The sequence below is a fragment of the Belonocnema kinseyi genome, chromosome 5 (assembly GCF_010883055.1).
Source record: "Belonocnema kinseyi isolate 2016_QV_RU_SX_M_011 chromosome 5, B_treatae_v1, whole genome shotgun sequence".
Classification (NCBI taxonomy): domain Eukaryota; kingdom Metazoa; phylum Arthropoda; class Insecta; order Hymenoptera; family Cynipidae; genus Belonocnema; species Belonocnema kinseyi.
Genome location: NC_046661.1, coordinates 75,115,058 through 75,133,273, shown reverse-complemented (window position 1 = coordinate 75,133,273; position 18,216 = coordinate 75,115,058). Strand labels below are relative to the sequence as shown.

Below are 18,216 nucleotides of genomic sequence, written 5' to 3'. Positions count from 1 at the left end.
CCTATATAAGCTTTATTACAACATTTACATTTAATTAAATAAATAACACCAGATAAATTTTCAGTGGAATCGAAAAACACACGTATTATGTTAAAAAAACTATTTTTTAAATAGAAAATTAGCTTTTTCTTTGAAAGTTAATCTTCTAGTCTAAAAATTCTTCTATTCGGTTGAAAATTATAATGTTCCTGTTAAATATTTATCATATTACTTGTAAATTCGCCTTTCAGGTTGCAAATAAAATTACTTGGTTAAAAATTCAGCTCTTTCTTAAACAATTATTTTCACTGTTTAATTATTCAAAATTATTTTTTTAGTTAAAAATTCATCTTTTTTGGTAGATATCAATTTTCTTGGTTGGAAATTCATCTTTTGAGTCAAAAATTAAATTAATTCATTTAAATATTGATCATCTTAGTTGAAAATTGATTTTTCTGGTTGAGTTATTTTTTTCAGTTGAATATAATTTTTTTTGCTGAAATTTTAACTTATTCCAATTCAATATAGAAAATTTTTCTTTTTTGTTGTTGTAGGAGTTGATCTTCTTGGTTGAAAATTCCTCTTTTTGGTCTAAAGTTAAATTATTTAATTTAATTTTAATTATTTAATTTAATAGGTTAAATTTTCAGTTAAAAAAGTTGCATTCAACACAAAAAAAACTCAAAAAGTAGTTAAATTTTCAAACAAAGTGATGAAATTTCAACTAAAATTGTAAATGACTGACTAGATCAATTTTCAACTTAATTCATGAATATTTAAATGAAATAATTTAATTTTTGACCCAAAAGATGAATTTCTAACCAAGAAAATTGATGCTGGCAAAAAAAACGAATTTTCTACTAAAAAATCATTTTGAATAATTAAAAAGTTAAAATTTATAATTAAAAAGATACATTTTGAAACCAAAAAGACGAACTTTCGAGAAAATATTTCAAATGTTAATCAAACAACATTTTTCAATCAAGAAATAAAAAACAATTTAACCAAACCATTGAATTTTCAAGTAAAAAAAAATGGGTTTTCTTCAAAACAGTTATATTTTTTACTTGAAAAGATCATTTTTCAGCAGAAAAGTTAATTTATTTTAAAAAGTACATCGATATTATTAAATTTTAATGCATACTTACCAATTTGTATTGAAAAATTAAAATGTATGAGATAATATGGGGAATGGTGGTCTACCATTGCGTCACCTGGTGTCGAAACCTGGAACTGGAAAGAGAAGGTACAATTTCAAAGATGTAAATTAATTTGGGCATAAAAGTGTTTTTACGCTAGTTTTGTGAAGTATAAAACAACGATTAAAAGCTAAAAACAAATCTTCATAAAAAACAAATAGTTTTAGATACAATTTCCATCTTATACAGTGAAAAAACACATTTTTGTGAAATAGGTTTTAAAAAAAAAGAAACAATTATTTCATTATTTCATGTGAGTTTCAATGTATTTCAAACTTAAATAAACTTTAATTAATGTATGTAGCAACAAATTTTATCCATATTTTGACAATAATACGAATAATAGACGACTGAAATTTAAATACGAATTCTAACCTAACTTTTAGATCAGATCTTTAAATAGTAAATATTTCATGTGTAAATTGATAAAAATTTATTTTGAGTTCATTTTTGCTTCAAAATAAGTTTATTTAAGTTTATAATCCTTTGAAAATCACAATAAAGAGAACAATAATTGTTTTCTTGGGCCAATATTTCTGTCAAAAATTGTGGTTTTTCGCTGTATGATATATAAGTTCCACTTTGTTTTCGATAAAAACTTATTTTTATTATCTAATAAATCCTTTAAACTCAAAAAAAATTCCTAACACACTTTTCTGCACAAATTAAAATGCATCTTTAAAATCATGCCTATTCTTTCTAGTTCGAATTTTTATCACCTGGTGGTGTATCGCACTTTAACCATTCCCAATTAGAGTTCTGAGCCGGTTATATTACTTTGAGAACGGTAACGAGAATGAGAATATAACCGAGAAGTAAATTCGCTGATAATTTATGAGAATCTCAGAATTTATTTTAATTGATAGAAAATTGCATTTTTTCGTTAACTTTTCGGTTAAAAATTCAACTTTTTTTTGCAATTTTGTCTTTTTTATTTTACAGTTTACCTGCTTTAGCAGAAATTAAATTTTTTTAAAATAAAAATTCAACTATTTGATTAAAAATTAAGCTATTGTAATATCTTTCTTGAAAACTTCACTATTTAGTAGAAAATTTACTTTTTGTTTAAAATTTATATTTTTGTGTTGAAAAATGAACTGAAATATTTTCTGGATGAAAGTTCCACTTATAAAAAAAATTGTTTTTGATTACAAATTCTTCTGTTTTAGTAGAAAATTGATCTTTTTTTTGGATAAAAATGAAACTATTTCGTAGAGAATTTAACTATTCTGTTGAAAATTCTTCCTTTTTGGTTGAAAATTCAATTTTTTTGTCGAAACTTATTTTTTCGTAACAAAAATTCAATTTTTGATGTCACGGAGTTAACTGGAATCTTTTTTAGATGAAAACTCAACTTTTTTTGTAATAAAAAATTCTTCTGCTTTGAGATAAATTTCATATTTTTGATAAAAATGCAACTATTTGCTAGAGACTTCAACAATTTTGTTAAAAAGTTATCTTTTAAGTTTAAAAGTTATCGCGTTAGTTAAAAGTTTATTTATCTTGTTATAAATTAATCTTTTTTAATTGAAAATTCCACTACTTTGGTCAAAGTTAAACTACATTCTGAATTTTTTTATTGAAGTCTGGTTGAAAATTTAACTGTTTAGTGTAAAATACTTCCTTTTTTTTGTTTAGAATTAATTTTTTAACGGAAAATGGAACTTTTCCATTTTTTAAGATTGATATTTTTTAGTTGAAAATTCGCGTTTTTTTAGTGTCAAAAAATAATATTTTAGTTTGAAATTTCCTTTTTTTTGCGTAAAAGTGCTTCAGTTTCGTGTAAAATTAATTTTTTGTCGAACAGTCATATTTTTTGTTTGAAAATTACATTCTTATAAAGAAAATTAGTATTCTGGTTTGAAGGTTCAATAATTTAGACAAACTTTTATTTATTTTTTAAGTTAAAAATCTTCATTTGTTAGAAATTCGTCTTTTTAGTTTTAAAGTTCTTTTCTTTTGTTGTATAAATTTTATTCATTTTTGATTAAAATATAAACCATAGCACTTTTTCTTTGGCAATTTGTCTTTTTAGGTTGAATATTCAACTATTATGTTAAAAATTCAATTAGTTTGTTGAAAATTCCAGTATTTTGTTAAAGAGTTCTCTTTTAAAGTAGAAACAACTTCTTTTTTTTTTTAAATATATTATTACATTTCAAAATTTTAAATTTGTATATGAATCACTGTAATTTCTGAATATGTTTGAGCTAGAAAATAATTTATATTCAATCGCTGACATGGCCCTGAACAACAAAAATATTGTTAAAAATCATAAATTCTTTTAAATTCTGTCATATTCTCGGTTATATAGCCTGAGCTTAAATTCTCGGGAATTTAAGAACTCTAGGTTTGCCCTAATTTCCTCGAATGTTTTTGCCCACGAGAGATAGATTCGACGGTTTCAAGGGTAGAGGGCCCTGTCTGATTTGTTGTCTCGAATTGCAGGGACTTGTCGCCGCCGAAGAAAATGAAATCGGGCGACCAATCGAGTGTGCCGCCTCCTCCGTCAATTAGCTCGCAGTCCTCGTATCAGTACAGCAGTGGCCCGAGTGGTCCTTATCAGTCGCAGCAACAATTTCAAGGAAGTCAGTACGGCAGCCAAAGTGGCTATCAGCAAGGATATCAGCAGTATCCACCGCCCTCAGATCCGAATTACGCAAACTACCAGAACTGGCAGTACGGCCAGAGTGGACCTCAAACCTATGGACCTTACAATCAGTGGGGATCTTACAATTACTATTAGTATTAGTCTCTACTCGTCACTAGTATTCATGTCCTATCATGTATTCAATGTACATTCTCCAAGTTTTACATATACGCGTTTAAATAGCTCGTTGAAATCAATAATTCAGCAACAAACAAAAAAACAATCCCCTCAAATTCGACCGAACTTTTCTCAATTTCAGTTTTATCCCAAGCTGGAAGACATATTCAGCAAATGGATTTTGTGTGGAAGCTTTCCCCAATTTTTATTCCTTCAAATGTATTATTTAGTTGGCATTTTTGTCGTAAGTGTCGAGTTGAATATTTTGGAAATTCAATTTTTTTTTGTTCTTTTTTTTTTGTTTTTGTTTTTGGTTCGAATTCCACAAATTTTCAACTTGATATCTCAAGTCGGAAAAATGTATTATATGGCCTTAATCCTGATCTTTTAAAAATTTAAACACTTTTCTTTTTCCCAGGACTTTTTTTTTGTCAATTTTGACTTGTGAATCCAATCCAAAAGACATGCGTTTAATTGTAGACAGATGTATTATTTTTCTTTTTCATTCGGGGTTTTTTTTTTCATTTGTTAAATTCGAAAAAGGGTCGAAGATTCGCGTAGATATAAGGGGAAGCCCCGAAAATAAATTTCTGGGACACGAGAAATTGTTTTCTCTTGGCGAAAGCTTTTCTGTTTTTTTTTTTTTACTTTTTTTTTATTGATAGAGTTGTTCCGTCTCACAAAAATGTAAAAGTAGAAAGCATTTATGAAGTTTGCGAAGGCTTTCGTAGGAAATAAGATATTTTTAAAGTCACTAAGGTGGGAAGGCTGAGTGAATTGAAATATACTTTTATCGATTAACCACACTTTATTCTGTTTGTTTATTCGTGGTTGAAGAAAGAAAATTTAGACTTAATATTAATCGCATCGCTGCGAATTTATTACAATGTCGATGTTTTACGAATATTAAGTGGATTGCAAATACTTGACGATAGAATGTGTTTCGAAACATTTTGCCTTCAATAAAAACCGAACATTCTTGAGATATTTGAAGTTTCAATCATCCTCAATTTTCCTGACTATCGTAGGTTTTTTTTGTTTTTAGAATTATAAAAAAAAAAACTTTTTTTCTTGCAAATTTCTCTCTTTGATTTTCACCGGTGCCGTAGAAAATTTATACGAAAAGTGCAAAGTTTAAGGAAAAGATCGAAGAGGGAAATTCAAAATTGATAACATTTTCTTTATATACATGAAAAAATAGACAGTTTCTTTGTTTGTTTTTTAAAAAGTTGAAAACATTTCGACCGTTCTAGATTCGTTTGAAATCTATTTTTTATTCAAGTGTCGACCCTAAGATTAAAACTTAAATTTGATTCTGCAAAGTTAGATTATTGTGATTGTAGTAATCTTCGGTTAGTTAGAAACACTACATTTTTTATATACAAACCCGTTTAGGTATATTTTAATTATTTTAAATTAAGGCTAATTATATTTTCGTTACTGATATGAAATGCAATTAATTTCTCTCTGGTCGTTATTTTTTTTTTTTTCAAGAGAGTGTCTTTTTGTTTTTCAAATTAAAAAAAAAAGCTTAGGCTACTATTGCACTGGAAGCCATTTGGTTTACACCGCAAGTACTTCCTCCACGATAAACTCTGTAGTAGCCACGTTCACCCCATCTTCGACCCCATGAGTTCTTTACTATCCAGAATGGAAGAGTCTTCTTGAAAATTGGGTAAGCTGGAAAAAATAATAATTTTATAGCATCAGTTTACCAAAAAATAAATAAAATAAAAAATTAGTTACTTAAGTAAATATAATATAATTAAATTATAATAATTTATGTTGCTGGACCGAGAAATGACTGATTTATTTTTTAACCGGGAATTTTACAAATTTTAAGAAAAAAAAAATCCGTTCAGCTTTGATTTCAACCGGTTTTTCTTTTAAATAATCAGTTGAATTTTGATCTTTTTCAATTATATCATCCAGTTTACAATGCATAATTCGAAAACCTTTTACTTTAAAAAAATTTCCATTTTAGAGTGTGAAGCGTACGTTTGAATTAAAAAATTTTCAAATGCAGTTTTAAAGTCTTAAACAATTAAAAATTATATACGTCCTAGTGAAACTTAACAAACTATTTTCAATTTTAAAATAAATTTGAAATAACAAAAGAATATATTTATACTTGAAGGCTTTTATTAAATTTCAGTCTAAAATATTCCACATTTAAAGCATGCAATTTGAAATTTTGGAATGAAAAAAAAAATTACTTAATATTTAGAAATATCTGACTGTAAAATGTATATTTTGGCAAATTTAGAAGCTTTTTAAGAATTTGAACAGGCTTCAAAAGAATAACATTTTTTAATATTGCTAGGAAAATTGAAAATGATTTTTTATTTTGAAAAGCTATTTAAAATTCGAATAATTTTAAAAGATATGTTGAAGTTGTGAAAAACTTTAAATATTTTTAAATTTGAAAAAATGTGATAAAACATGTAAATTTCTCAAGAACTTGAAATAAAATTTCGAAGCATTTTAAGGATTTTTAAACTATTTAAAATAGAAATAATTGAACTTTTAATTAGAACAGGGAATTTGCAATCTTACAAATTTATAGTTGGAACCAGGAAATTGCAAATTTTAATGAATTCCAAGCTAAGTAATGGCAATTTTCAAAAAGGAACAAAATTCTGAATTGAAACAAGAAATTTTTCCAAAGAATTCTAAGTTAAAACGGGATATTTTCGTCAAAAATTAAAATTATGAATTGTAAAAGGGAATTAAAAAAAAATTCTCAGTCTTAGTTGAAACGGAAAATTTTCGAAGAATTAAAATTCTGGATTTGAACAAGGAATTTTTCGAAAAGAATTAAAATTCCGGATATAAACAGGGATTTTTTCATTTTTAACCAATTCCGAGCTGGAATTAGAATTTAAAATTACTTAAAATAGTATAATTTTGAACATTTTTAAATTCATTGATTCTTTAATTTAGAGCATTGAAAATGATAACATTTTTGGAAATGAAAGTTTTAGTGGCTTCCATTTCATACGTGTAAAATATAATGCATTTGAATACAAAATTGTTAAATTAAACAACTTTTAAAATTCAAGAGTTTATTTTTTTATTAATTCAGTTTTTATTACTTCGAATGGAACAATTTTTAGATTTAGTGTTGGCTTTTTAAATTTCATTGACCAGGAAAAAATCGGGAATTTTTGTCTGATCAAAAGGGTCAACCTGATTAAATTCGAATTAAAGCGTTAAAAATAAATTTTCAATAAAGAAGATTAATTTTTTACAAAAAAAAACGAGTTTTCAGTCAAGAAGAACAAGTTTCTACTAAAATGATAATCCTTCAATTGAAAAAGATTAATTTTCCACAAAATCTTTGAATTTTCGGCAAATTAATTAAATTTTGAAACAAAAGTGATGAATTTTCAAACCAAAAAGACCAACTTTCAACAAAAGAGTTAAATTTTCAACCAAACTGTTGTGTTATGCCAAAAAGATGATAATCTAATTCTCAGCAAAAAATATAATTGTCGATATTTGAAACAAAAAAAGATTTTAGATTTAAAAATCAGTAAAATGCATCGAAAAACACCACTTACAAAAAAAAAGTTGATTTTTCAGCAAAAACGTTGAATTTAAAAGCGGAAAGCCCCAATTTTGTAGAGAACATATTTTGATTTTTAGCAAAAAATATTCGAATAAATTCTTTTTAATAAAATTAATGTAGCTAAATAATATTATATTCGAATTAGCGTGCCTTGAAATCCTAATATTTCAACTAAAAATGTTATATTTTCAACAAAATACGATACATTTTTTACCAAAGAATTGAATATTTAATCAAAAATATATTTTTTTAATAATTAAGATTAATTTTCTACAAAAAAGACGAATTTTCATTAAAAAATATTAAGTTTCCACTAAATGAAAAAAAATTAATTTAAAACAAATTAATTGACTTCTCAACCGAAGAACATGAATTCTCAAGGGAAAATGTAACTGTTCATGTTGAAAAGAAAATATTAAAATTTTTGATCAAAAAAACATTCAATGCACAAAAACAAATTTTTTTACCCAAACTGTTGGATTTTCTAGAAAATATTTGAATTTTCAACCAAGTAGATTGATTTTCAACACAAAAAATGAACTTGCAACGAAGAAAGATTTCTTAATCGAGAAAGAACAAAATTTTAACCAAATTGTTTAATTTTAAACAAAAAACCAATAAAATGCATCGAAAAATACAACTTTTCCAAATATAGTAGATTTTTTAACCAAAATTTGGTATTTACAAGCCAAAAAAAACAAATTTTCTAGAGAATATATTAAAATTTTTAGCAAAAAAGTAAATTTGAACTAAATAGTTGAAATTTCAACAAAAAATGACGAATGTTCAAAAATATCCAACTATTTAGTTAAAAATTTACTTATTTGCTGAAAAGCTAAATATTTTCTAGAAAATTCGACTTTTTCGTTTGAAAATTCAACAGTTTAGTTGAAAAATCTACTATTTTTCCATAAGTTGTCTTTTCGGATGATTTTATTATAAGACATGTTTTCAATTATTAATAAAACGATTTAATTTTAAACTAAAATTTAGTTTTAAACCAAGTATTTTAATTTACTACCGTAATGGTTGAATATTTGCCCCAAGAATAATTAACAATTTCTTCAAGCAGTTTGAATTTAGATTGTTTACTAATTCGAAAATTAAAATATTTAAAATGTTTGTGCAATCTTTTGCAATCTTCTACAAAAATTGGAGATCGTTGCAAATCTTTGAAATATAATGCAATCTAAGATATCTATATTTGTTCTTAGATATATTTAAAATCCTTGAAATCTTCTGATAGTTTTAAAATCTTTGTGAAAGGTTTTCAATCTTTTGAAGTCTTCCAAACAAATTTGAAATCACTTAAAATATTTTTAATGTTTGGAAATCTTTGAAATCTGGTGTTTATTAATTTAAACTTTTATGGAATTTTTGAAATATTTATAAAGTCTTATAAAATTTTGGTAAAATCTTTCTAAAATTTTTTGTTTTCATTTAAAGTCATTAAAACATTTTACATATTTATAAAAACTTTTTGAAGTTTTGGTCAAATCTTTTAAATCCTAGTGAAATTATTGAAACATTTGTGAAATCTTTCTTTAATCTTTGCTTGTAAAATCTTTTGATGTACAAAATTATGCAAATTTTGCAATTGCTGCAGATTTTAAATAAATACAAAACTTCAGAAGAGTCTCAAATATTAGGTTCTGTATTATTTAATTTTAGTCCAACTGAAATTTGATGTTTTAATTTTTTAATTCTTAAAATTTCGATTGGCCTATATTATTATAAAATATTGAAGTTTTCCTATTTAATACTGTATAATTCTTTGCAATTCCGATTTTTAATTATTGTAATTTGAAAGATTTGAGTCGAAAATTGCTCAATGTGAAAGGTGTTCAATCAGAAAATTTTGTATTGAAGCCGTGGTTCTAAATTATTAATCAAGATTGAAAGCCTCAAAATAAAAATTATAAAATTATAAATGCTTGTCATTTGGGAGTGGATTCATTTTATGAACTCTGAATTTTAATTTATTCAATTTTGAAGGTTTCTGTTTGGAAATCAAAGAATTTTGGATACCTTATTTTGAAATTCTGTACGTTTTAAAGGCCTCCAAATATAAATTATGCATCTTTTAAAGCGTCCAATTTAAAATTTAAATTGTTCCACTACGAAGATTTTAACGTTGAATTATTCAATTTATAGAGCAATTTTCAATATGTACTTTGAACATAAAATTCTTTAGGTTTAAAGGCTGAAACAGAAATTTTGGTTTAAAATAATCCTGGTAAGATAAGGCAATTCAATAGATTTTAAAATTTTAAACTCTTCAATTCTAAAGATGTAGGAACACTTTTTTTGCAGAATTTTTAATTTTTTAAATTAAAAACTTCAATTTTAAAGATTTTAAATGAAAAGATTTGCAAATTTAACGAGATGCAAATAAAAATTCCTACATTTAAAAAAAGAAAGTATTGGCAAATTATTCCATTTTCAAGATTTATATTCTGAAGGTATGTAACTTTGACCTTTTTTTAATATTTCAATTTTGATAATTTGCGATTGAAAACTCTTAAAATTAGAATACGTATAAATAAAAATTCTTACATTTTTATGATTTTGAAAATCAAATTTTTAATTATTTATTATTATTAAATTTGTCAATTTTCAATATTAAAAAGAAGTTATGCAATTCAAATTTTTTTGTTAGTTCAATCTTAAAGATTTACAATTTTTTAAAACTCTTCAATATTTAAAATTTAGAATTAAAAATTCTTAAATTTAGATGATTTTGAAGATCAAGTCAAGTTTTTAATTCTAAATATCCAAATTGAAGAAATTTCTAACATGAAGCATCAAAATTACAGATCTACAAAAATTCTGTAAATTTGATGATTTACATAATTTTTTTCACAATTTTTAATTTTTTAAATTAAAATCTTCAATTTTAAAGAATTGAAATACAACGTTCTGGCATTTTGACGAGACACAATTGAAAATTCTTATATTTTCAAAATATAGAATTGCGAATTATTCAATCTTCAAGATTTAAATTTTAAAGATATGTAATTCAAAATTTCGAAAATATGGAGTTGCAAATTATTCTATTTGTAAGATTTATATTTTGAAGTTAAGTAATTTTGAACGTTTTTTAAAATTCAGTTTTAATTATTTGCAATTTAAAACTCTTAAGCTTGGAATATTTTTGAATACAAATCCATAAATTTGGTTGATTTTTAAGATAAAAGGTATTTTTTAAATTTTAAACTAAGTTTTCAAATTTTTTTAATATTCAATTTTAATGATTTAGAATCCAAGTTCTACGATTTTGAAGAGTTACAATTAAAAACTAATTTTAAAGATGCATAAATAACCATTTTTAAGTTTTGAAAATTATAAGTCAAATTATAAATCTTCCAAATTTAAGAAATTTCTAATATAAAGCATCCACAAATTACAGATTTACAATTTACATTATATCATTTTGAAGAAATACAATTTAAAAATCTTCAATTTAAAAAATGTTTGATAAAAAAAGCCGTATAATGTTTGATTAAAAGCCGTATAAATAAAATTTTTTACATTTTAATGATTTTAAAGATTAAAAATCAAGTTTTCCATTTTTTAAATTAAGAAATTCCGCATGAAAATCATAAAAATTAGAAATGTTTTAATTGGAAAACTTAAAAGTTGCATAATTTTAATTTTTTGAATTATAAACTTTTCAATTTTAAGTATTTTAAAATCAAAGTTCTGTATTTTGAAGACATATAATTCAACATTCTTCATTTTGAAAATACCGAATTGCAAATCATTCCATTTTTAAGATATATATTTTTAAGTTTGATTTTGAAGATGAAAAGTCCAGTTTTTTATCGTAAAACTTAAAAATTGGATCATTTTCATTTTTAAATTATAAAGTTTCCACTAAATCGAAAATCCTTCAATTAAAAAAAAAATAATGTTCAACAAAGTAGTTGAATTTTAAACCGAAGAACATGAATTCTCAACGGAAAATGTAACTGCTCATGTTTAAACAAAAAAAAAGGTTTTTTACCCAAACTGTTCGATTTTCTAGAAAATATTTATTTCTAGAAAATTATAATAATTACAAATTTTTTAATTGAAAAACTTAAAAGTTGCATAATTTTAATTTTTTGAATTATAAATTTTTCAATTTGAAGTATTTTAAAATCAAAGTTCTGTAATTTTGACGACATATAATTGAACATTCTTCAATTTTGAAAATACGGAATTGCAAATTATTCCACTTTTAAGATATATATTTTTAAGGTTGATTTTGAAGATGAAAAGTTCAGTTTCTTTATCGTAAAACTTAAAAATTGGATCATTTTCATTTAAAAATTTTCAAAATAAAAAATTCTTCAATTTTAAATATTTACAATGTAAAATTCCACAATTTTGAGATTAAAAATTGGATCATTTTGAAAATTAAAAGTCAAATTTTCAATTCTAAATCTTCAAAATTGAAGAAATTTCCAACATAAAGCATCAGTTACAACTTCAAAATTTAATATCTACATTTTTTTTAACTTTTCAATTTAAAAAAATTAAAAATAGAAAATTTTAAACTTTAATGATTTTGAAGATCAAAAGTGAAGTTTTTAATTCTAAATCTTGCAAACTAAAGAAATTGCAAATATAAATGATCAAAATCACAGCATTTTAAATGGTTAGACATAAAAATTCTATCATTTTTAATTCTAAATTAGAAAAATGTTCATCTCTTAATTTTTACATATCAACAATTACATTAAAAGCCGTATAAACGAAATTTTTTACATTTTAATAATTTTAAAGATTAAAAATCAAGTTTTCAATTTTCCAAATTAATAAATTTCACATGAAAATCATAAAAATTACAAATTTTTTAATTGGAAAACTTAAAAGTAGCATAATTTTAGTTTTTTGAATTATAAACTTTTCAATTAGAAGTATTTTAAAATCAAAGTTCTGTAATTTTAAAGACATACAATTGAACATTCTTCAATTTTGGAAGTACGGAATTGCAAATCATTCCATTTACAAGATATATATTTTTAAGATATTCTAAATTTACACAATTTTCAAATGTAAATTTTCAAAATGAACAACTATTCAATTCTTGAATTTTAAAAATATAGAATTGTAGATTATTTGATATTAAAGATTTATATTTTTAAAATTTTTAAATTTAATGATTTGCGATTAAGAACTCTACAATTTCGAATCTTTTCAATTAAAAAACTCTTTAATATTTTATGGCTATAATAAAAATTTATTCAAGTTTAAAAGCCCTTTTTAGAATAGTTAATTTTAAAAAACTTAAAGCTATTCAACTTTCAAGATTTAAAGTTTAGATTTATTTTATTTCACAGATTTGCAATTGTAAACTCTTTAATCGCGAACAGTGAAAATTGCAGCGTTGATTTATTCCTAGCAAACTTTTATAAATTTTTCATATGTAACATACTTTTCCAATTATAAAAAAGGAACTTTGCAGGTACTTCTTATAATTTAATAAACAGTGACTGGAAATCTAACAAGTGACTATTCTATAAAAAATTAATAAATAAAAAATAAAAAAACATATGGAAATAAATAAAAATTATAATTGGATCAAAAAAGTTATTAGTTGCGTAATAAATTCAACAAATAATACTTACTATGAACTCCAAATCCGACAATAAGAACCCCATGGTCAAGATTCTTCGGATCGCACAAGAATTTCGGCGGATGTGAAATTCCGCCTATGTAGAATTGCATCGCATTAGCGTTGATTCCGATAGAAATCGGTCCATTCTGAACCAGCCATTGCGCCATTTCTGTCTCATTAGAAGTAATGTTCACAGCAGAAAGCACTTTAACCTTGATCTTTGACTTCGAAAAATGACAAGTATCATCCTCCGCATCATAAGGATAATCACTCTCAGTTTCCAGCCCTCCCAACTTCTCAATTGCTCTATAAGCCGAATCCGGTAATCCACCATTGCAACCTTCGTCAAGTTTATCACAATCCACCAATTCCTGTTCCGAAAACGACAACAATTCTCCATGCTTTATCGCATATTGACCCTCAATATTTCCCGTTACAGAAAAGGCCCAACATGATCCACAAGATCCTTGATCTTTCACCCCAGTCACGGCATTTTTCTTCCTCCAATCAAATTCCGTTGGTAAACTAACATCCGGAATCTCAGCCATCGGGAAGGGAATTTCGTTTTCTGATTTCAATTCTGGTCTCAAACCCAAATAATTGGATCTAAATTCTTCGGTAGTGAGATCAGCAAAATTCGTCACTCCATATTCCCCAGTTCCCTCTTCGTATCTCCTCAGTTCTTCAATTTTCTTCAGATTTTCTCTGAAGATCCCAAGACGCTTCTGCTTCTCTTCATCATTCGGATAAACTTTTCGGAATTCCTGAACGAAATTTCGAAAGAGTTGCTCTGCTTCTAAAGTCTCATCTTTAATTTCTCCAGCCTGCTTCAGCATCTTCTGATTATAATTTTGACCCCTTAGGGACCTTTCTTCAGAGACGAGATCGTTCATTCGTTCCTCCTTGATTTCCTCCGCTTGTCTAAGCATTTTTGGACTGTAATTTTCTCCTTGAAGATTTTCCTTTTCAGATTGATCGGTATTTCCTTCTTCTTTCATTTCCCCTGCTTGCTTCAGCATTTTCTGATTATAATTTTGTCCCCTTAGAGATCTTTCTTCAGAGACAAGATCCTTCATTCGTTCTTCCTTAATTTCCTCTGCCTGCCTCAGCATTTTGTCTGTGTAACTTTCTTCTCGAAGATTGTCCTTTTCAGATTGATCGGTGTTTTGTTCTTCTTTCATTTCCTCGGCCTGCTGCAACATTTTCTGGCTGTAATTTTGACCTCTTAGCGATCTTTTGGTTCTGCCAGTATTTGCATAATTTTGAATATCAGAATCGTTTACATCCATCGCTGTTCTACCGTCGAGGAGAGTGTCACGACGACGTCTAGATTTTACTTTATCGGATTTTTCTTCAGATTCTTCTGGCGATTTCTTTAAAGGTTTGCAGTCAACTATGACTTTCAAAGGGTCACCTACCCAGGGTACCAACAAAACTGTTATCACACAATCTCTTAATTTGGCACCAGATTGAAGTTTGCAATTTTTTCTTGTTCCTTTTACGCAATCGCTGTCTCCAATTTGTACTTCTATTTCGTATCGCGCATTGTCTTCAAGTTCGGTAGAAGAACCTTTAATTACTTTGGCGATAATAGGTTCATTAGGACTTTGATATTTCTTGGAGTATTCTGGGAGACCGAGTTCTGCGGTACTTTTAGTATAAGAAGCGTTTACATCCAACGGTAATGTTTCCTGCTTAGAGTTAACATCTTTGGATTTTTTTTTAGATTCCTTTGGAGATTTCTTTAAATGGTTGCAATCAACTGTGAGTTCCCTATAATTTTCACTGTCGGAGCCTGAATACGGTATTCTTATCAAACAATCTTTTAATTTTGTGTCAGCTTGAAGTTTGCAATTGTGGTGTTCTCCTCTCTTACAATTGCTGTCTCCGATTTTGACAGTCGCTTTTTGGACCATGAGGTTGCGATTAAGAGTCGAATGAGTGATTTTAGCTATAATTGGTTCGTAGGGACTTTTACTAGTCTCAGCGTATTTTTTTAGACCGAGCTGAACTTCCTTTTTAACTTGATCGTCTATTGGAAAAGGTTCGTCAAACTCCTCCTGGAACTCTAAATCCGTGGATCGTTTAATCCTTTCCGTATCACGGCGAGGTCTGGATTTTACTGTATCAGATTTTTCTTCCGATTTCTCTGGAGAGTTTTTTTGAGTTTTGCAGTCAACTGTGACTTTCGAAGGTACATTATTTACCCCAGAAGCCATCACAATATCTAGCATACACTGTCTTACTTTAGGGTCAGATAGAAGTTTGCAATTGTCTGTTTTTCCCTTCGGACAATCGCTGTCTCCGAATTGGGCTTCTATTTTGTAATGCATTCCGTCGCTATGCTTGGAAACACCAGCTGTGATTATTTTGGCGATAACGGGTTCTTGAGGACTTTTAAGAGTCTCGGAGTATTTCTTCAGGCCGAAATTCGCGTAATTTTTTATATCAGGATCATTCACATCTCTTGTTGTTGAACCCCTATGAGGACGTTTGGACTTCACTTTACTGGATTTTTTATTAGATTTCTTTGGATGGTTGCAGACAACTTCGACTCTATGGCCGTCTTGATCGTCATAGACTCTTACAACACAATCTGTCAATTTTGTGTGAGGTTGAAGTTTGCAATTATTTTTTTCTCCTTTTTTGCAAGTACTGTCTCCGAATTTGACATAAACTTTCTTGACCTCTGCATCGTCATTCTCAGTCGCATTAAGGAGTTTAGCAATAAGTGGTTCGTACAGACTTTTACTAGTCTCTGCGTATTTTTTTAGACCTTCCTGAGCGTATTTTTTATATTGATCGTTTATTGGTGTCGGTGCGTCAAACATGTCTTCGAGCGATTTTTGTTCACTCGCTAGTTCTTTATCTAAGGCCGTGGATCGTTTCCTCCTTTCAGATCCACATGTGACTGTGATTTTCGGTTTTCCTTTATCAAGCCAGGGTCGAGACCAGGCTTTTATTTCACAGTCTGTCAATTCAGAATCAGATTGTAGTTGGCAATATTCTGTTTGCCCTTTCGGACAATTGCTGTTTCCGAATTGGACTTTAATTCTGTAGAGCATCCCGGAAACGACCTGGGAAGAAGCTTCGATTATTCTGGCGATAACCGGTTCATTGGCACTTTGAAGAGTCTGAGAATATTGTTGGAGGCCGAGTTTTGCGTAATTTTGAATATCAGGATCATTTACATCCATTGGTGATGTACCGCCAAGAAGAGCATCACGTCGAGGTCTGGATTTTATTTCACCGGATTTTTGTTCAGATTCCTCTGGAGAGTGTTTTGGAGTTTTACAGTCAACTTTCACTTTCGAAGGTACATTATTTACCCCAGGAGCTATCACAATATCTAGCATACACTGTCTTAATTTAGGGTCAGTTAGAAGTTTGCAATGATCTCTTTTTCCTTTTGGACAATCGCTGTCTCCGAATTGGGCTTCTATTTTGTAATGCATTCCGTCGCTATGCTTGGAAGCAGCAGCTGTGATTATTTTGGCGATGACGGGTTCTTGAGGACTTTTAAGAGTCTCGGAGTATTTCTTCAGGCCAAAATTCGCGTAATTTTTTATATCAGTATCATTCACATCCCTTGGTGTTTTACCCCCATGAGAACGTTTGGACTTTACTTTAGCAGATTTTCTTTTAGATTTCTCTGACTGATTGCAGACAACTGTGACTTTTGTATAATCTTTAAAATCTTCATTTCCCCAAGGGTATTTTATCATACACTGTGTTGATTCTGTGTTAGTTTGAAGTTTGCATTTCTGTTTTTGTCCTTTCTTGCAAGTACTGTCTCCGAATTTGACATTGATTTTATTGATACCCGAGTCGTTATTCTCAGTCGCATTAATGATTTTAACAATAAGTGGTTCATAAGGACTCTTACTAGTCTCGGCATATTTTTTTAGACCAAGCTGAGCGTTCTTCTTAACATTCTCGTCTATTAATGTCGGCACGTCAAACGCCTCTTCCCAAAATTGTTCTTCCTTCGCATCGTTATCAGGATCATTTACATTCCTTGGTGTGTTACCCCCATGAACCCGATTGGACTTTACGTCATCCGATTTTTTTTTAGATTTCCTTGCAGACTTATTTGAATCATTACAAATAACTTCCGTATGATCACCATTTGGACTAACCGCAATTCTTATCACACAGTCTGTTAATTTCGTGTGAGGTTGAAGTTTACAATTCTGTGTTTGACCTCTCTTACAAGTACTGTCTCCGAATTTGACATAAACTTTATTGACCATTGAGTCTGGATTCTCAGTCGCATTAACGATTGTAGCAATAATTGGTTCGTACAGACTTTTACTAGTCTCGGCGTATTTTTTGAGACCATTTTTAGCATATTTTTTATATTGAGCGTTTACTGGTGTCTGTGTGTCGTACGCTTCTTCGAACTGTTTATCTTCTTCCGCGTATCGTTTATCTTCATCCGTGGTTCGTTTGATCCTTTCAGTATCACGACGAGGTCTGGATTTTACTGTATCGGATTTTTCTTGAGATCCTTCTGGAGAGATATCTGAAGGTTTGCAGTTAACTGTGACTTTTGAAGGTTCATTATTTACCCCAGGAGCCTTCACAATTTCTAGCACACACTGTCTTAATTTTGGGTCAGATAGAAGTTTGCAATGATCTCTTTTTCCTTTCGGACAATCGCTGTCTCCAAATTGCACTTCGATTTTGTAAAGCATTCCATCGTCCTGCTTGGAACCAGAAGCCGTGATTATTTTGGCGATGACAGGTTCTTGAGAACTTTTAAGACTCTCGGAGTATTTTTTAAGGCCGTAGTTCGCGTACTTTTTTACTTCAGGATCATTTACACCCCCTGGTGATGTAATCCCATTAGGATCTTTGGACTTCACTTTATGGGATTTTTTTTTAGATTTCTTTGCAGATTTCTTTGACTCACTGCAGACAACTTCCGTATGATCACCGGTTTGATCATCCGTGATTCTTATCACACAATCTCTTAATTTCGTGTGAGGTTGAAGTTTGCAATTCTGCTTTTGTCCTTTCTCACAAGTACTGTCTCCGAATTGGACATAAACTTTATTGACCATTGCGTCGTCATTCGAAGTCGCATTAATGA

The 18,216-nt window shown here is 28.1% G+C and overlaps 2 protein-coding genes across 4 annotated transcripts in view; one reads left to right on the top strand and one right to left on the bottom strand.

Annotated features, from left to right (window-relative positions):
- LOC117173990 (pre-mRNA-processing factor 39-like) overlaps positions 1–4,929 on the top strand; it is a 63,483-nt gene extending 58,554 nt beyond the window's left edge. For all 3 annotated transcript variants that reach the window (XM_033362676.1, XM_033362675.1, XM_033362674.1), the window contains exon 13: positions 3,627–4,929. In XM_033362676.1, coding sequence (XP_033218567.1) covers positions 3,627–3,924 — 298 coding nt within the window. In that variant the 3' untranslated portion in view covers positions 3,925–4,929. The remainder of the gene's footprint in view (positions 1–3,626) is intronic.
- A 482-nt stretch (positions 4,930–5,411) lies between these two features.
- The window catches only part of LOC117173989, a 38,113-nt gene continuing 25,308 nt past the window's right edge, over positions 5,412–18,216 (bottom strand). The window contains exons 4-5 of the mRNA XM_033362673.1: positions 13,132–17,732; positions 5,412–5,625 (exon numbers count right to left, since the gene is read on the bottom strand). Of these exons, the coding sequence (XP_033218564.1) occupies positions 5,477–5,625; positions 13,132–17,732 (4,750 nt within the window). The 3' untranslated portion in view covers positions 5,412–5,476. The remainder of the gene's footprint in view (positions 5,626–13,131; positions 17,733–18,216) is intronic.